At 48.3% G+C, this 19,824-nt stretch overlaps 1 protein-coding gene across 1 annotated transcript in view; it reads left to right on the top strand.

The window, feature by feature from the left end:
• The window catches only part of EPHX2 (epoxide hydrolase 2), a 62,324-nt gene extending 43,919 nt beyond the window's left edge, over positions 1–18,405 (top strand). Inside the window, exons 13-19 of the mRNA XM_025463016.3 lie at positions 7,662–7,736; positions 9,336–9,369; positions 11,186–11,288; positions 12,116–12,185; positions 15,973–16,053; positions 17,712–17,770; positions 17,946–18,405. Of these exons, the coding sequence (XP_025318801.1) occupies positions 7,662–7,736; positions 9,336–9,369; positions 11,186–11,288; positions 12,116–12,185; positions 15,973–16,053; positions 17,712–17,770; positions 17,946–18,024 (501 nt within the window). The 3' untranslated portion in view covers positions 18,025–18,405. The remainder of the gene's footprint in view (positions 1–7,661; positions 7,737–9,335; positions 9,370–11,185; positions 11,289–12,115; positions 12,186–15,972; positions 16,054–17,711; positions 17,771–17,945) is intronic.
• The last annotated feature ends 1,419 nt before the right edge of the window (positions 18,406–19,824 follow it).

Below are 19,824 nucleotides of genomic sequence, written 5' to 3'. Positions count from 1 at the left end.
CCTATTCACAAGCACACTCTGGCGTTCTCCTGTCTTTCAGAGAAGCAGACAGGGGCTCTGGGGTTCACTAACTGGCCCAAGACTAGGTACTGACTGGGTTTGTTTGACTTTAAAGTCTACGTGCATCCTCCTAAGCCACACTGTGAGGGAGCTTGGACTTTGTTGTGTGTGCCTGGCTCATCCAAACACAGCAGGAAGGAGCAAACCAAGATAAGCTCAAAGGGCTGATTAATACAAGTAACCTCAGGGGAAAGATGCTTACTAACTGCCCCCTTAGTAGGGCGAAGGTTATTATAGTCTTTGTGGAAAAATCATACTCCTATTGTTATGTTGTCGCTGCTGGGTTTAAAATCTGCAGGAAGAGTTGAGAGAATCAAGAGTTTCCTCTTGATTAGGAAAATGTTTAATATTCAAATAAGTGAAGGCTGGGGTGTGGGAGTGCGTTTGGGGTGAATTCAGCTGCTGAGGCTGGTCTGGTTGGGCACAGAGCTGGGTCTCTAGGAGAAGCCCTGCACGAGGGTCCTGCCAGCATGTCTGCTGCCTGTTTGGCAACAGGGCAAGTCCCTTCCTACGTTGGGCACTCAATGTCCTCATCTGAAAACGGATGGTCTCATTGCATGGTTTTCAAACAGGTGACAGCTTCAAACCGAAGCCGAATTCAAGCCTAACAAAGCATAACGTGTGGGGCACCTGTCTCATTCAGGGGTGGGGGCTGGAACCTCCTCCTTCCTGCCTCTCTGCTCCCAAACCTGTCCCCGCCACTCCCCAGCCAGGAGGAGTGACCGGAAGCGCTCACCGTGGATGCATTCAGCCTAAGGAAGCCTCCAGACTGGTGTCCCTCCCACGCCTGGTTCACACTTGCTGAGCAGGACAGGGTGTGGCCTAGGTAAACTCCCCAGTTTAGATTCAGTTCCTCTAGCTCTTTGAACCCTGAGCCATTGTGTTTACTGTCTCTCGTCCTGCGTATTTGCCAAGTCTGGTGGAAACCAAAATGAAAAGGCATGTTTTTCTTTTTTTCTCAGCGAAGAGATGACAAGCTTTGCATTTGTATAGTAGGAAAGAGGAGGAGGAGCTCTGGGCAGCAGAGACAAATAGAATCAGCTGGGTAATTTGAACGTGACAAGTTCCATGTCTTAATCCTTAAGATTCTTCACGTCCTTGCTTAGCCTGGGGATATTTCATAGTCCCTCTGTCCCTGAAATCAGAACATGGTGTCCCCTTCTGTCTGCCAACACCGGTGCCTCTTTACTCCTCCTTAATAGTATATATGTATTTTTATTTCTTTGGAGAAGGGTGTGTGTGTGTGCGTGTGGTGTGGGTGTCTGGAACCATACAGCAAGCTATAGGCTCTGTAGGTTAGAGCAAGCCAAAGCCCACTTTTAAGTATTTAACCAGCTGAGAAACTAGGTAATAGAAAATGTGGGGAAAGGAAATTATAGATAGCAGTCAAGAAGAGATGGTTTTGCCAGGTGGAAGGGCACCCCAACATCCACACATGGTTTTCTTCCTTCTCCCTCATGGTGTTCAGAGTCCCCCTTAATCCCCCTACACATAGTACCCGCCCCCCACCAGGCCACCAGGCTACAGGGACAGCTGGTGACTTGCTACTGCCTGTATGTTGTAGATGATTTATGCTTGGTGCTTTAAAAAAAAAAAAAAGTACTGAGTCGTATAAAATAAAAAGTTGAATCCCCTTTCGCTCATCTAGAAGTAGCTACTATGAATAGTTTAGCAAGTATTTCCCAGACATTTTTTAAAAATATGCTTTTAAGTGTGGCGGGGGAGGGGGCATGCATATGTGCATATGAGTGTATGTGTAATTTTTATATAAATGGAATCATGCTGCTTTTTCATTTACTAGATCTTGGACAGATTTTCCTGCCAGGACGTATAGGTTTACCTCATTCGTTGCAGTGGCTTCTTGGTGCTGCAGAATACAGGTGGACCATCATTTATTTTATTTTATTTTATTTTTTATAAAGATTTTATTTATTTGTTCATGAGAGACACAGAGAGAGAGGCAGAGACATAGGCAGAGGGAGAAGCAGAGGGGAGCCGGATGCGGGACTCTATCCCAGGACCCCAGGATCATGACCTGAGCCGAAGGCAGACGCTCAACCACTGAGCCACCCAGGTGTCCCTGGACCGTCACTTATTTAACCAGTCCTCTACACAAAATATTGAGGACAATATTTTGGTTGTTTGTCACAGCTGAATAATGTATTTTAGAAGAAAGTGCCGCTGTTTGCATCTGCCATGGAAGAAACTCTTCTCATTTTATTTATGTTTTCGTAAATGGGTAGTGTTACATTATAGTAAAGAGAACTGGATACAGGGGGCTTTGAAGTCTGGAGTTCTTGTCTCCAGCTTGGCCATTTATAATGTGCCTGACTTTGAAGGAGGTCACACTCCACCCAAGAGTCTCCATCTGTAAGGTGGCCTTTGAAACTCAGTGCCGTGGGAAAGAGCGAAGGCGCCCACCCAGTGGAAGTGGCTTCAGAGCCTCAGGTCTTCTCATGGACTTACCGTGGGGCCTGACTCACCTCTCTTCTGAGTGTGTGTGTGCATCTGTCTGTCTGGCCGAACACTGAAGAATAATAAACCATTTTCTCTTTTTGCCCAGATTTCAGATAGCATTTTCCATCTCAGGGCCAACCACCCCAGCCATGAATTTTCTGACCTCGTTTGAAAAAATCCTGCCCCAGAATTTCAGAGCAATCTGAGTGAGGATTATCAAGGTAGACAGAACATGAAGCAGAGATGCTGGCGCCAACCCCCTGATGAGATGGGGCCTTCTTCTCCCTGTGATGCATCTTCTAGTGGTAGCTGTAGTAGCTGTAGGGGGACAGAAGCCGTCCGGGCTTGTGCCCTGATGGACCTGCCCTTTGATTTCAGTGGCTGTCTCCACTGTCTTGGCAATGAAACAGTAGAACCAATTAAGAGCATCTTCTGAGGCTGACCTGTCCTACATCTTGGAAGGAGCAAAAGGGCAGATTGGAGAAAAGAAACCCCCCGGAGTAGCTAGGAGTTTCTGTGATTTCAAGTTTAAAATAAAGAGCGGGAGGAGGCAGTGGTAGTTAGTTAGAAAGGCCAAGAAATTCTAATGAATTCTCCAAAGTGGGTTCCCTTATGTTTCTAGTCATTCACACCATGAGAAGACCTCCTTAAACAGCCTGGGAGTACTCTTGAGACCAAGCTCCAGGATCCATGGAATTCCAAAGGCTTTGTTCTAGGAGCTCCTTTTCTTTGTTTTTCTTTTTTTTTTTTTAATAATAAATTTATTTATTTTTTTGGTGTTCAATTTGCCAACATACAGAATAACACCCAGTGCTCATCCCGTCAAGTGCCCCGCCACCCAGTCACCCCCACCCCCCGCCCTCCTCCCCTTCCACCACCCCTAGTTCGTTTGGAGCTTTTTTCCAAACCCAGGGCTGTCTTCAGTTTGCCTGCCCCGGGGACAGCTTTGGGTCACAGGAGAGCAGATCCTCTCATTTGTCTCCGTTCTGTAGATTACTGCTCAGCCTCACCTCAAGCTGGGGCTGACTTGCCTCGTTTGGCAAATATGAGCTCACAGTGGAGGGCGGAAAAACAAAAGCCACGATCATTCCGAAGACACTCCCACCAAAGTCTTTCTCTCCTATTCCTGCCCCCTTTGCACCTCTCTTCCCTTTCTCCTTCCTACCCACCCAGCCTTTGCCGGGTACCTACTATTACCATGCTATGGCCATGGGAAGAAAAATATGAATACGATACAGTGTGAGTCCATGAGACACAGGCTGGTGAGGGGACCAGATCCCAAAATAGACATTTCTGGTGCAATCCAGTAACTTTAAGGATGGGGATACTAATAATAACAATTATTACCATTTCTTGGCATTTCTCCTGAGTGTCAGACATTGTAATACGCATTATCGTTATCTTGTAGAAATCCTTACAAAACTCCCGTTTTATAGATGTGGAAATTGAGGCTTGGGAATATTAAGCTGCCCAGTTAGTTAAGTATCAGGAGAGGGGCTCGCAGCCTTATTTGCCCGATTCCAAAGTCCATCCCCTAACTGCTCGGCTCTGGAGCCCAGAGGGAGGAGCCGCCTCCCAGGGGGCAGGTGGGAATTTTGTCATTGGTCTGCGGGACTTAAAAATACGTTTTCACCTTTTAAAACTTACAGAGAGTCAGGTGATATCAGCAGGGCACATAACCAGAGGACAAATGTTATCATCTTCTCCGCTTCCCGGCCCTCACCTTTGTCCCCGTTCCCCCTGTTGATCTGATGTACTTTCATGTGTGCGGACAGACTTATTTACCTTTATGATCCCTTTGATTTTTTATTGACCCATTTGGCATCCATTTGCTCTTCTAAGGACCATTGGCGGGTCAAAGCCCCGTCCAGACCTCTGCGCTTGGGGAGGCTCCTCCAGCCCCCGGGCTCGTGAACGGCTGCAGTTTCTGGGATGAGGACAGTTCCCAATGAATAAAAACGATGACCTATGTGACATGCGGGCTGACCAGGGCTTTTATCGATCACTTAAAATGCACTTCCTCCCGCGGCTCTTTCTTGCCGTGCTGTTCATCACGATGCAGAAGGTCACGACCGAACCTCCATCAAAACTGGACCTGACAAACGTGACGGGGGTGTGATGATCACATCGGCGTGGCTCGCATCGGAAATTCCCAAACTGCAGACCCAGCGCCGCGGATGATAAATGCTGCTTTTCGTGCCGCTGCCTCGTAGATCCAGGGCTCTCCGGACGTCGGTGTGCGGAGTCAGTGTGCAGCGGGGCCTCTTAAAGTGCACACACAGGCCTGAGGGCCGCCGGGCACGAGAGCGCCTTAGAGACCTGCCCTGCGGCCCCTTCCTCTCTGATCATGACCATTTATGTTCAGCCCCTGCTGTCCTGGGATCAGTCACAGAGGCTTCCAAGTGGATGCTTCCCTGCCTTGAGGGTAGCCCGGGTGGGGGGTTGGGGGGGTGGCACGTTAAAGCTCTCTGGGATCCAAGAATAGAGTTGTTTTATTGGGATGGTGGAAGGCGGGACTTCGTGGAGGCAGTTTTGGGGAACAGATGGTGGAGGTTCTTTGAAGGCCACACTCAGGAAGCTAGGGGTCTGTTTTTCAAAAAGATTTATTTCTTTGCTTTATTTATTTATTTATTTATTTATTTATTTATTTATTTTAAAGATTTTATTTATTTATTCATGAGAGACACACAGAGAGAGAGGGAATGAGAGAGAAGCAGAGACACAGGCAGAGGGAGAAGCAGGCTCCACGCAGGGAGCCTGATGTGGGACTCGATCCCGGGTCTCCAGGATCACGCCCTGGGCCGAAGGTAGCGCTAAACCGCTGAGCCACCCGGGCTGCCCTATTTCTTCGTTTTAGAGAGAGAGAGCATAGAGAGGGAGAGGGAGAGAGAATGTCTCCCCCACCCCTACCCTGATGAGTGCAGAGACGGACCCGGGGCTCAATCTCATGACCCTGAGATCATGACCTGAGCTGAACCCAAGAGTCAGATGCTTAACTGACTGTGCCACCCGGGTGCCCCAGGAGCGAGGTGTTCTGATGCAAGTTCCAGTATTCAAACCAGGGAGGTGAGAAAGTAAGAGTGCCTAATCAGAAAACATTCTGCAGTCCATTTCAGCTGGGGTCTGTGTACGTTCAGGAAAGCCACTAGACAGGAGGAGAAAAAAGTAGGTTGGCACCGTGCTATAGACTGAATGTGTCCCCCCACATTCACATATTGAAATCCTGATCCTCAATGTGAGGGTGTTAGGAGGTAGGGCCTTTGGGAGATGATTAGGTTGTGAGGGTGGCACCTTCATGAATGGGGTGAGCATCCTCTCCAAAGGGCACCCCCTCGTCCCTTCTGCCATGCTCACACACAGCCAGAAGACAGTCTGCGGGCGCCTGATCTCAGATTTCCTACCCTCCAGACTGAAATAAACGTCTGTCTATAAGCTCACTGACATATGGCATTGTGTTAGAGCAGCCTGAATGGACTAAGACATACTTAGTACTCTTTCTCAGCGTCCAGCCTCAGCTCTGGTCTCCTCAGGACTGTTGGAGAAAGATCTTGATTCTTTCTGAGCAGTTGCCTCTGGTGGGTCCCTGCCTCGGGGACAGCTGTCTTTCTTTACACAGGTTTTATAACAGCTTTCGGGTCCAATTTCGGGTAGAAGTACGTTAGTTTGGACTCTTTTTTGGGTCCAGACAAGGAGAAGGTACAGATAGAGCAATTACAATGCTTTCAATTTCCAAGAAAGAAAGCCTGGATTAAAATGTACCTTTTATACCCCCAAAAAATCACATCCTGAGAGACTAGCCAGTAGAGTTGCATCCACTGATGGATCTTGAAGCCCCTTGCCAACCTATCTTAGTGTCACAACATGCTCCTGGATGGGGGATTTGGATAAGAAGGAAGGGGAGCTGAGAAATCCAGACCCTGAGTTTCCAGCAAGGATGTCTTCCCCTGGTCTTAGGGTATATCAACACCTCCAGCATTGTCCTCAGTCCACATCCAACCCTCACCCCCACCCTGGGGACCTCTATTTTGTACATTAGCATCTCTTCTTAGACCCATTTGCAAGAGAAGGGGCCCAGTATCTGTGGAACTGATGTGGCAAGTTCAAGTCAGAGAACTATCCAGTCGTGCACAAGCCAGAGACATGGAGATGACCGAAGAACCATGTGTGGATTGGGCATTATATGTAACAAGGCTCCCATGAGTGCAGAGACCTGGCAATTTGTCACCACAAAGGATATGGGTCTTAACCCAAGCAACCTTGCTGCCCTGTCCTTTGAGAGACAATCCATGGGCATGGAATAATAATCAGTCTGTAATAATTTAGACCCAGCTCAAAGAGGTTGGGTTTGACGTTACCATAGCAAAATGAGATGCATGAATGGAACAACTTTTGGCTTTTCCACTTGGCTGCTTGGAACCCTTGGAACCATTTGCTTTTCACCAGCAATGTACTCCTGTCCAGCCCTCTCCCATTCCTTTGAAGGGCTTATTACAAGTAAGACATTCTCACTGTAGGAATTTTGAAAAACAGAGAAGAGAATTTTGAAAAACATCTCCCACGGGGGGACCACTGTTAGCATCTTGGGTTTCATTTGAAGTTTTTTTTTTTTAAATATTAATTTCCTATTGCAAGAGAGAGTAAGAGAGTACGCACATGCAGGGAGGGGCCAGAGGGAGAAAGAGAAAATCTTAAGCAGACTCCTCACTTAGTATTGAGCCCGATGCAGGGCTTGATATCAAGACCCTGAGATCATGAATTGAGCTGAAATCAGGAGTCAGCTGCTCAACTGACTGCACCACCCAGGTGCCCTGAAGCTTTTTTTTTTTTTTTAAGATTTTATTTATTTATTCATAGAGATGCAGAGAGAGAGAGAGAGAGGCAGAGACACAGGCAGAGGGAGAAGCAGGCTCCATGCAGGGAGCCCGACGTGGGACTCGATCCAGGGTCTCCAGGATCATGCCCCGGGCTGCAGGCGGCACTAAACCACTACGCCACCGGGGCTGCCGGTTTCAATCAGAAAATCCAAACTAACGTACTTCTAATGAAACATGGGCTAGATGGGGCTCCATGGGTCAGATCGAGGCAGGCTCTGGTTCTCACAATTTCTATGGAGTCCTTCCTTTTGCTTTCTTAATTTGTTTTAGGGAGTAGCTGAGGCCGAACTGGAACAGAACCTGAGTCGGACTTTCAAAAGCTTCTTCAGAGCAAGTGATGGCAAGGTGAGTGTTGCAGAGGTCAGGAGGGCAGGAGGGTGGAAGGGTGGAATGGGATGCTGCAGCGGTACGAAGGCCTCTGGAAGGCTTCCCTGGGAGGGAAGGGTCCTGGAGCATGGCAGGGTCTGAAAATGAGCAACTTGGCATTGTTTGACTTCTGTAGTCAGGGTGATTGAGGTCCTCACACTCCCCTCCTCAGTGGGGAAAGGTTGTATCCTCCCTATCACATCCCAATAGGGCTTTGAAACATGTGCCAACCGTCCTGCCACTGCCGTCGGTCATATAGTCAGTGCTGCCGAGACGTCCCCATGTTTGCCAGCGCCTTTGCTGGTCACCTCTGTGTCTTGCTCCTTTCTCTTTTGTATAATTTCTTTCTTCCTGAAGTACCTTCTTTGGTAGTTCTCTCCATAAGAGTCTATTAATAACAAAAGTATAATTTTTTAACCTGAGAATATTTTAATTTTGATCTTCAGTCTTGTAGACTAGTTCATCCAAGTCTAGAATTCTAGGTAGAAGTTTCTGTCATTGTTTTTGAAAAACCAGCCTGAGGTCTGCCCTCTTCCTTGTATTGGGTGGTGTCAGATCTGCAGCTTAATACATCTCTGAAGTTTTCTTTTTAATTTCCATGAACAAGGTGTTGTGTTGTTTTTTTTTTAATTTGGCTCTTTTGCAAAACATTCTAATGTCTTGTGATAGAGTCTTGTTTTATTCTTATGTTCAATTTCCTTTATATCTTTAATCATGTTAAGCATACTAGGTTTTCGTTCTCTCTCTCTCTCTCTCTCTCTCTCTCTCTCGGAGTTCTATTATTTGATATTTTTGGAGACCCTGGCTTTACTGTTTGCTATGTTTGCTACCTCTTGCAATGGGACCTGTGTGTATGTGAAGGGGCTGAGAAGTGGGGGAGAGTTTTGTAGTTTGGGTTTGTGAGCTCATCTTCAGCAGCACTGAATCTGCCCAATCTGCTTCAGTTGGGCTTGAGAGGATGCCTTAGCAGTTGCTGGTTCTACCAGGCATCCTGGGGGCATTACCAGCCTAGGCTCACTTTCCTTGTTGTTGTTTACTTTGCATCTTGGAGGTTTCCAGATCCCACAGATAGAGTAGGTTTAAACTGAGATACCTGTGAAGGCAGGCTTATAGCCATGAATTCCTAGGGGAGTTTTCTGTGGTTTCATCTTAGTACCAAATGGAAGTGAAACAACTCCTTTGACATTGCTCTGCATGATGGGTGGGTATTTTTCTAGTCCACCCTTTCACCGAGGACTACAGATTTGCTGGATTTGCAGTGGCAGGGTAGGGAGTATCTCATCTTTAACTTACCACCCACCATAGGTCTGGTCTCTTGTTCCGATGGGTTGTGTCAACCCAAGTCCTTACATGACCAAGACCTGCAAGTTCCTAGGAGCAGCGTGAGTGCAGAGCTTTGGTTGTTAGCTGCCTCTGCTTAGACCCCTGAAGATTCTCTACCTCTCTTGGGAGTTTAGCATGTTTGCATCACTTGATGGTGCTCATAGGTTTTTGGTTGTGACAGGTTTACAGATGACCTGTTTCAACATTTTTCCTTTACTTCACCCATGACGACATTTCTAACCTTCTTCCCTACAGCCTTTTCTCAACGTGGGCAGAGTCCGTGAAAGGGGTAAGAGGTTCTCAGGAGGGAAGGGGGACAAGAGGGTCATGGCAGGAATCAGCTAAACGTTAAAGGAGTATCCCTCGGACTGCTCTGAGCAGAAGCAGCCACTGGCTAGCTCTCCACTCTGACTTGCTTAACAAAAGCCCTCCCCCCTTCCTCCCCTCCAACCCCTGCTGGTGAATAGCACACACCCTTGCCCTGGGCTGACCTCGTGACCTTGGTTCCTTTCCTCCAGAGAACTTTGGGTCCAGGATCTTAAGCCCTAAGAGCTCAGAGGAATCTTAGAGCTCATCAGGGCAATCCCACCCTTCGCTGATAACGGCCAAGACCTAAGATACTAATTGACTTCTACAGGATCACCTGGGGCACACAGAGCCAAAGTCAGCCTTTCCTCCATCCCTATAATGTGTTCCCACCATTTCCAGAAAGTTTCTCCATATGAAGACCGTCCTTGTTCTCCCTCCTGGGTTGGATACAAGTGAGGAGTCAAAGCTGAGAGCAGTTTGGAGCTCAACCCCGCAGCTCCCACATCCATCACTGCTCCCACAGAACCTTGCTTTGTCCCCAACACTGTGGCCTTGCCAGTGTGCACTTGTATTAATAATAATGATCGCTACCACTTGTTGGAGCACCTACTGTGTGCATCAAACACTGGCCCAGCCCCCTTCGGATATCTTATTTATAGTCGTCATGACATCCTTTAAAAATCCCACTGTTAATCACTGTTCCACAAATGGGGAAAATAGATTCCAAAAGAGTTAAAGACCTTGTTCAAAGAGGTTAGGCTGGACTTAAACTCTTCCTACCCTAAGGCCATACTCCTCTCACCAGTCAAGAATGCTTTCTCCCTCTCTCCCTCCTCGTCTTTCCTCTTTCATGCAGTCTCTTATTGATCCCTTCATTCCCTGAGCATTTAAAGCCTGCACTTAATGTGAGGCAGGGGCAGATACCCAAATGCACAAAGCACAACCACTGCCCTCAGGGAGCCCATGGCCTCCTAGAGTGGCAGACAGCAGTGGTAACAAGAGGAGAGCAGGTGGGGGTTCTTCTTCCAGAGGTGCTGAGCAAGCCTGGAGCACCAGGCTGGGGGGAGGCACTCTGATCACCGCTTTGATGCATCTCACAAAAGTTCCCGTGCCTGAAAATGGTGAGTCAGCCATGTTCAAGTGCTGGCGTTAACAGCCCCGTGGCTGTCCCCTGTGAAATAGCAGTTGTCCCTGGGCTGCCTGTTGTCCTCGAAAGGTCACCACCAAGGGGACTGGGGACTGCCAGGACACAGTGTACCCCACTGAAGACCAGATAGGATTCCACACTGTACAAAGAATACAGAGCATGCAGAAGGCAACAGAATGCATGCTCTCTTTCCTGGATTTTCCTCCAGACTAAGAAAAATCAGAGTGCATGCTTCCAAAAATTCGAAGAATCAGTGGAGGTATCTAAAGAGGAATATTATTAGTTAAGCTATTTGGAAAAGGTTTAGTTGGGGAGAGAGGGTAAGGGAGGGTTGGCAGGGCCTGGTAAACAGTAAATAGTGTCATCCTGGAACCACTTGGGGAGTTCTTAAAGGCAAGAGATATGGTTTGTCCTAAAGTCCATCCTGGAAGGGAAGGTCCATGAGCATGACGTCGCTGGGTTCCAGAATAACAGTTAGGGCACAGATTTGCAGCTTGAGAGGAGATGGGCTCATGGTGGAGAAGAAAGATGGAATGAACGAAGGAGCACAAGACCCTTCACTGTGAGTTCAGATGTGACCTGAGAGGCAATTCGATGCCCAACCTGAGTTGGCCCGGGTCTGGGAGAGCAAAGCGGTGGCTGTTTGCAGGAGGACTCCTTGTGAAAACCCCAGAAGAGCCCAGTCTCAGCAGCATCGTCACTGAGGAGGACATTCAGTTCTATGTGCAGCAGTTCCAGAAGTCTGGTTTCAGGTAAAGAGAACAGTTCCCCTAACACAGAAGAGAGATGATCAGCAAGGAGGGGCTCTTCTGCTCTTGGGGTGCAGGGTGAGGCCTGCTGTCCCTCCTGTGAATGCTCAGCCAGCCTCTGCCTCAACACCTCCTGTGTCAGGAGGCTCCCTCCTGGAGATACTCGGCCTGTACTAGTTGGGGATAACTCAGCTTGCTTCCCCCTTGTGCTTGTGGGCCCCCTCAGAACAGATGGCCAAAAACATGTTTTCAGTCATAAGCCCCTAAGACAATCAGGCGACAGCCCTGGGATCTTTCTTCAGAAAAACACAAAAAGCCTACATAGACTCCAAAGTTATAGACCTCTACAGGGGAGAGTTATAGGCCTCTCACGTTCTTGATTTTTGTTGCTTGGCTGGTTGGTTTGTATTGAGGATTGGGAGAGTGTTCAGGTGCAGCCCTTGGCCATCCTCACCTGCTCAGAGGGGCATCTTTGAGCCACCTCCCTATGTCCCATTAGAAGGAGAGCGCCTCCGCACCACGTCCAGCTCCTGAAGTTCCTTTGCAGTAGGTTCAATAGGTTCCCGGGGCAGGAGAGTGGCTTCTGGCTGGCAGCAGAACTAAACAAAGCTCCCCATTATCTAACACAACAGCCCTCAGAGAATATGGAGAGTCCTGTAGGGCCAGCAACCAGATGTGAACCCCGGGCTCTGTTCTCTTCCCCGCTGCAGGAACCTTGGCTCCCACTGGGCAGACTGGCTCTGTGCAGGGCTGGCTGCCCGTGAAGTCTGTAGCATTGTCATCCACTAAAAGCTTTCCTATCTTTGTTCCCCGATCTTCCCTACCCCCAGAGGTCCCCTCAACTGGTATCGCAACGTGGAAACGAACTGGCGGTGGGGCTGCAAAGGTGTGGGGCGGAAGGTGAGTGCTGATCCAGTGTGGTTGCCCTCCCCAGTAAGCCCCCTTCACTGGCCCAATTCAGCTGCCCCAGGGTCAGAGGGGGTGGGGGATGGGCAGGACAGAGTGACTTGCCATCCTTGTCCTTTCTGTCCTTTCCCTCCACACAATGGGGGGAAAACTCTTAGGACTTTTGCTGATGCTTCCCTTGGAATGGTCAGGGTGGCACTGGGGCAGAACAGGGGTCTGGCCAGGTGTCTGCGGCACCGGTGTGGAAGGCTCAGGTGTGGAAGGCTCAGGTCTCCTGGCTGTGCCCCAGGTCAGGGCAGCAGATGTCCAGGATGACTCCCGAAGGTGAGGAGGATCATGGAGCCCCCATTTCTTAGAAGGAGCATTAGGTGCTCTCAGACAGGCTTTAGCTTCTGGCTGTGTCACCTTGTCCAAGTAAACCTGCATCTCAGTGTCCTCGTTTGCCAAGCAGAAGATACATTTCCAATCTCTAAGTCTGCAAAGGGAATACAGGTATACCCCCCGCATTCTGAAAATTCGCTTTTACAAAAGGCCTACATTAGTAGCGGTTTTCTCTAGCTGAAAGAAATCCAAAGAGGATTTTCCCTTTTAGGAAAAAAAGGCAAAAAGCAAAAATATCATTCAGCATTTCTTTTGCAGCGAGTCATTATAGAGTCAGCACACAAGCCAGAGGGGCCTCGCCAAGCCTCTTCCCCAGGAACTCCCCTCAGCATCAGGCCACCATAGCTTTGAACTGTGTCTGTGAGCATCTGGGCTTGACTTTGGTCTCTTTTGTGCCTCTGTTAGCAAGATGTTTCCTAAGGTATCAGAAAAGCCAAAAAGAGGTTATTGGGGAGGGGGAGGGGTGTCTGGGAATGTTAAAAATTTTTTTCATATAGATTACTGGTGATTGCTACTTCACTCTACATCATTTTGGCTTATGGCAGTTTTCACAGGAACGCTCTACATTTGATAGCAGGGGAAACCTGTAACAGATCCCCAGCTTACATTCAAAATGTCAAAAACCTAAGGGAAATTTCATTTTCGTGTTCCTCAGCCCACTCAGTAGCCCCTGGTTATCTCATCGGTCCACTGGAATGTGAACACCCTCTATGTGCCAGGCACTTTGCTAGACCTTAGCAATACCATGGCAAATAAAACAGATGAGATCCTGACCTCATGGGTGACGTGGTGAGGCAGTAGAACATGGAATACAATAGTTAAGAGCAGGTTGGGCAGCAATTTGGCCTCCGTTCTAATCCCTGTGTGACCTTGGGTAAGACACCTAACCACTCTGTTCTCCATTGCCGCTTCTGTAATACGGGAATGACAAGAATAGTGCTTACGTCCTAGGTGTGTGTAAGCATAAAATGGATTGATGCCCACAAAATGCTTAAAACAGTGATAAGCACATAGTAGTAGCTCAGGTAAGGCTCATTATCTTTGTCTCTGATCTGTGACTGACAAAAAAATGACAAAGGCATAATTTGATAGGCAAAATCCTTCAGAGCATGGAGGGACATAATGAGGGAGCCTTTGGGAAGGTTTCTGTCTTCTACAGCTACCTCCCGGGTCTTCCTCCTCCCCCACCTCCTCTCATGCCCCCACGACCAGTTACATTTCAATTGGGAATATTCTAGAGTTTACAGCAGCCTCAGGACAAGTTTTAGCAACCAAATCACTTTTGAGCGTTTCCTAGTTCTTCATCATTTGGTGGAGGGGCTGCAGCGAGAAGCACAGGCTCTGCATGTAGGGAGGAAATAGTGCAAGTCCCGGAGCAAGGACACATCGAAGCTGTTTGAAAATTATAATGGTGGAGGGAGAACAAAGAGGCTGAAGGCGGCTTTCTCCACCCCCCAGTGTCCTATCTGTCGGCAGATGAAAGCGGAGTCATTTCTACCGCCGCTCATGACACATTGATAACAGTTGTGGCTGGCCCATTCACTCTGGAATCCTGGCTGACCTTTTTAAGCATTCATTTAATTCAAAGAAAAGAAATATTGATCTCCGTTCAAGGGCATCTTTCCTCCTTTCTGGTGTCATCTCTTCCGTTCTGTTAAAAAACAAAATTCGACTGAGTCCATTTGAAGACCTAATTGGCTTTACTAAATGATTCCTGAATCGGGCAGCATCCTGTCTAGCACGGGGAGAGGCGCTCTGAGGAGTTGTACCAAGTGGAAGGTATTTTATAGGAAGGAGAGTGGGGCAAAAAAGTTCTAAGCGAAAGAAAAGAGAGGATTGTTTCAGGCAAGGTCTCCTTCCCTTGAGGGGGCAGGGGGCAGAGGTCTTAAGCACATTCCCTCATCTTTTTAGGAAGGGTCGGAAAGGGCCCAGGTGACAGATGACCTCATTGGCACTAGTCAAAAAATTCCTGCCTAACCAGTTAAGACATTTCTGGGGGAGGTTGGAACTGCAATTAGGTTAGGTATTAAGCTCTGGTTTAGTGACTTGGCCTGACCCAAGTGACACTATTTGGGGCCTACAGTTTTCTTTTTACAGTTGCGTGAGTATCAGTCACACGAGTGGGCCAGCACATGGGTTCTTACTTATACACACACGTGCACACAAAACCTGTGTTGGTCACTCCACTGCTAACTCCATCTATATTAGAAAAACCCAGTCTTGTCCTTCTGTGTGTCTCCTTTACTTTCATATAAAATACTTCCCCAGAAGTCTGACACTCCTGGTCACCAAATGTATGGGTTTTTTTCCCCCACCAGCCAATTCTCTGCAACAGCAGTCGGATGTCCTATAATTCAAATCAATTCTGACACTGTCTCTGGGGAGACAGTGTCAGATCCCACATATAAGGTCCCAGTCCCTCAAGATGCCCCCACTCCAGATGCCAATCACAAGTCCTGGTTGTCACCTGTGCTTCTGACCGATCAGCTGTACATCTGAGGTTCCCACGACTCCCTCCTCAGTTCGATTAATTTGCTAGGGCGACTCACAGAACTCAGGGAGATACATTTGCCAGTTTATTAAAGGAGATGACAAAGGATACAGATGAAGGGATACATAGGGTGAGGTCTGGGAGGGTCCCAAGCACAGGGGCTTCTGTGCTTGTGAAGTTGGGGTGCATCACCCTCCCAGTGTGGATGTGTTCACCAATGTGGAAGCTCCCCAAACCCCACCCTATTGGGATTTTTTGGATTTTTATGAAGGCTTAGATGGGCACGATCAATTATTAACTCCATTTCCAAAAAAAAAAAAAAAAAACCCTCCATTTCCAGCCCCTCTGCCCTCTCTAGAGAATGGGGAGGGAGGCAGAGCTCTCAATTCCAAGCTTCTAATCTTGGCTTGGTCCTTCTGGTGACCAGCCCCCTATCCAGGAGCCCACCCAGAGAGGCCTCAATAGAACAAAAGAGGCTCCTATCACTTTGGAATTTACAAGGGTTTTAAGAGCCCCCCCTCCCCCATGGCTAGGATGGGATCGAAAGATACTAATACAATGAATACTAAACAACAGATGCTTATAGTGTCCTTAGCACGTAGGAAATTATAAGGATTTCAGGAGCTCTGTGCCAAGAACCTGGGGCAGACACAAATATTTTCTATCATCTCACACCATCATTTTAAGTCTCCAGTAACAGCAATGCCTCCTTACAGCCTGGGGAAACAAAGCCAGGACCACACAGCAGCACCATGAGTGGTCTTTGGCAGGGGAGGTGGGGGAGGCACTGTTAATAGTGGAGGAAGACGCAAAGCAGGAACAAGAAGTCCTGTGTGTGTGCCCTGGGAGTCGTGGAGGGGGGATGTTTCCTCCCTCTGGATGCTCCTGCTTCCTGTGACCCTTCCCCAGATCCTGATTCCGGCCCTAATGGTAACCGCGGAGAAGGACAAGGTGCTCGTTCCTGAGATGTCCAAGCATATGGAGGACTGGGTAAGAGAATGGTCTGTACTAGGGTCATCGGTACTTCCCAGCAGAGGGCACGGGTGTTGCAGAGGAATGATGGCAGCTGAAGACACAGAGCAGGAGACCTGCTTGAACCAGTTGCTCAAGGTTCTCCGTCAATAGTTTCACCATCAGCTCTTGGGAGCATCAGTCATAGTCATGATGCTTCCTTTGCCGGGCACCCACGTACCCTGTCACACACACACGCATGCATGCATGCGTTCATTCATTCATTTCGTGGGCTTTTACTGGCACGTAAGTGTGTTGGCTGTGTTAGATTGTGGGATGGTAAGGATGTCTAAGATACAGACCCCGCCCTTGGGGAGCTCACTGTCCAGCAGTTCATCCTGAACCCAGGAGATTGTGAAGAGGAAGGCACAGTTGGGAATGAGGTCTTTGCAGAGGTGCTGACCATTGCCTCTGGCCTTGGGGAACAGCTCAGGCTTGCCTGGCACAAAGCACAGGAGACAGGGTGAGAGGCAAGGAGCATTCAGGGCATGCTGAGAGGATAGCAGGAGTGCAGAAGTCTGGAAGAGTCTACTGAACCTACTGGGCCAGGCTGAGCTCTGGAAGAGTCTACTGAACCTACTGGGCCAGGCTGAGCTCTGTATGCCCAGGGGCCTGAGCCATTGAAGGGGATTGACAGGGGCCACCCTGTGAGTTGGAGGCTCACTCTGCTACAAACATGGAGGTTGGTAGGGATTCGGGAGGCCTGTGGGGGGGGTGACCGTGGGCTGGCTCATTTATCCTGCCTAGCTGCTGGGAGCGGTCCATCCATACTTGGCGTTGTGGGCATCACCAGACACAGTAGACCGTGTGTTAAGTGGGATGCAGCCAAGGGCACCCTTCCTGCGGGCTCTAGAACCGGCTGACAGAGGGCTGCGGAAAGCCATGAGCCCATTGTGCGAGCTCGTTCTCTCTGGCCCTATCCTTTGAAGGTTTCTGTAGGATTTCCAGTTCTGCAGCTGGCCCTTTCCAGCCCTGGCAACTGACTGCTTACCTGATTGAGGTTTAGGCTTGGAAGGGGCCGCTCTTGCCCCTGGGAGGGAAGCCACATTTTTTTTCCCCAGCGTTTTCTACATCATGTTGCACTGTTCAAGGCTTGTGTCAGGAGGGAGCCTGCTTGTGCAAGTGCAGTGCTGCCATTCACTCTCTGTCCTTGGTCGCTGCTTGTTGCTATGATGCACTGTGGGGATTTCGGGTTCAAAAGGGAGGGTGGACAGCCCTGCATGCAGACCACCAGGGAGAAGGGAGGTAGCCCGAGAGGGGGACTCAGTCATGCCTTTATGGCAGGAGCCAAACAACAACCAGGCATTTTCCAGACAGTGAACAAGCTGAGTGTTAGTGATTCTAAAGAGAAGCAGCTTGTTGTGATGAGTACAAGTCAGCCCTGAATTGCTCAGCCACTCTGTTTGGCCTTGGGCAGGTTACCTAACTTCTCTGAGCCTTCATCTTAGGGGTTATGGTCAAGGTTAGAGAAGACAGTGCCCTTAGGGTACCTGGCACATAATAGGAGCTCAAGAAATGTCCACTGCTTTCCTTAATAGTGCAGGGGTTTTCAGGGGGTGGCTTGTGTGGAGCACTAGCCTAAAACCACGCCCACTTGTATTCTGCTGTTTACTTTTCTGGGTGGGGTTTTCTTCCAGATTCCCTACCTGAAAAGGGGACACATTAAGGATTGTGGACACTGGACACAGATGGAGAAGTAAGGAGATGTGGCGGTTGGTGGGGCGGGCGATGTGGATCCCTCAGTGGAGGTGGGACTTCCTGTTCACCTCCAATAGGGCTTTCTTGGCTTAGCCATTCACTTCTTCACCTCTGCTTTTGTGTGGGGTGAGTAGATCCGACACGTGTGAATCCACCCTTTATTCCCTTTCCAGGCCCACCGAGTTGAATCAGATCCTCATTGAGTGGCTGGAGACTGATGCCAGGGACCCACCAGTGGTCTCGAAGCTGTAGGCTGTGGCACGTGCCAGCCCCCAGCAGCCCTTCCTCTGTTGGCACTGCTCTTGGAACCCAGAGGAGGCCTTCGCAGCATCTCTCATAATCAGCAGTGTCAGTCCAAGGGGGTTTACTCCAAAGAGTGGTTTTCTTTCAATGACGAGAGTCAAATCTGACATAATTGTAGATACAGGAAAAATCACCTATGATTCATTCATTCATTCGCTCTAAGGTGCTACTTTAAGAGTGGCTAATGTTTAGAGGGGACAGAATGGGATGGTGAGAGGTGATTTCTCTTTGACTAACCAGTTCATAGTTGGTAGCAAAATCAGCAGTTGATTTGGGAGCATGTCAGCTGAGATTGGAACTCGTTTGTTTAATAAAGCTTAAACAACAGTGGTACTGGTGTTTGTGTTCTGGGAGGAAGGATTGTCTGTCGCCTTTGAGTGAACATGTTTCCCTCTGCTCTTGGGTCTACGGGGCACAGCATGATCTAGACCAGCACTGTCTAGTGGAACTTTCTGAGATGATATGGTCTGTTCTGTGCCATCAGATGGAGAAGCCAGCAGCCACATGTAAGCCATGTGCCCTCTTCCTGCCGTCCAGGCAGTATGCTCCCACACGTGCATATGGCCTGAGCACCTGAATGTGGACAGTGGGCATGAGGCTGTGAATTTCTCATTTAGTTTTAATTACACTGTTCAAAGGAATCCATCTAGCCACAAATGATAACATATGTTCTTCATGGTTGTAGACATTTCTACTCCACCCAATTGTTAACTGTCTGCCCCACGAGCCTGAAAGGCCCGTGAGATTGACTGTCTAGCTGATTTGTTCTCGATGCTAATCCAGCAGCAGATGCCTGACATTTTATAGATGCTCATTAGATTTTTGCTGAATGAATCAGAGAATCGCCAATTGGCCAATTGGATGGCCAATTGCATGACTATGTCAACCATACCGAACCTTGATGGAACAAGACTCTTGGGGCACCTGGCTGGCTCAGTCAGTAGAGCGTGCAACTCTTGATCTCAGGGTCATCAGTTCAAGCCCCATGTTGGGCATGGAACCTACTTTAAAATAGATAAATAGGGGCGCCCGGGTGGCTCAGTTGGTTAAGCATCTGCCTTAAGCTCAGGTCATGTTCCCGGGGTCTTGGGATTGAGGCCCACGTCAGGTGCCCTGCTAAGTGGGAAGCCTGCTTCTCCCTCTTCTGCTCCCCCTACTTGTGTTCTCTCTTTCTCAAGTAAATAAATATTAAAACAAATAAATAAATTGTAAAAAAAAAAAAAAGGACTCTTATTAAGACTCCCATTAAACACCAACTCCCCATTCTCCCTCTCCCCAATGCACAGCAACCCCCATTCTACTTTCAGTCTATGAATTTGACTATTCTAGCTAATTCCTGTAAGTGGAATCATACAATAGTTGTCTTTCGTTGATTGGCTTATTTCACTTACTATAAAATCCTTGAGGCTCATTTATGTTGTTGTAGCCTGTGTTAGGTATTCCTTCCTTTTGAAGGATGAATAATATTCCATTGTATGGATTTGCCACATTTTGCTTATCTCTTCATCCATGGGTTGACACTTGAGTTACTTCTACCTTTTGGCTATTGTGAATAATGCTGCTATGAATATGGTGTACAAATATCTTCGAGTCTCTGCTTTCAGTTCTTCTGAGTGAATACCCAGAGGTGGAATTGCCAGATCATATGATAATTCTGTGTTTAATTTTTTGAGAACTCACTAGACTGTTTTTAAAGGGTAGCTGCACCATTTTACATTCCCATCAGTGATGCAAAGGGTTTATTTTTTT

Source organism: Canis lupus, chromosome 25 (genome assembly GCF_003254725.2).
Source record: "Canis lupus dingo isolate Sandy chromosome 25, ASM325472v2, whole genome shotgun sequence".
NCBI lineage: Eukaryota > Metazoa > Chordata > Mammalia > Carnivora > Canidae > Canis > Canis lupus.
This window is presented reverse-complemented; position numbering and strand designations above follow the sequence as displayed.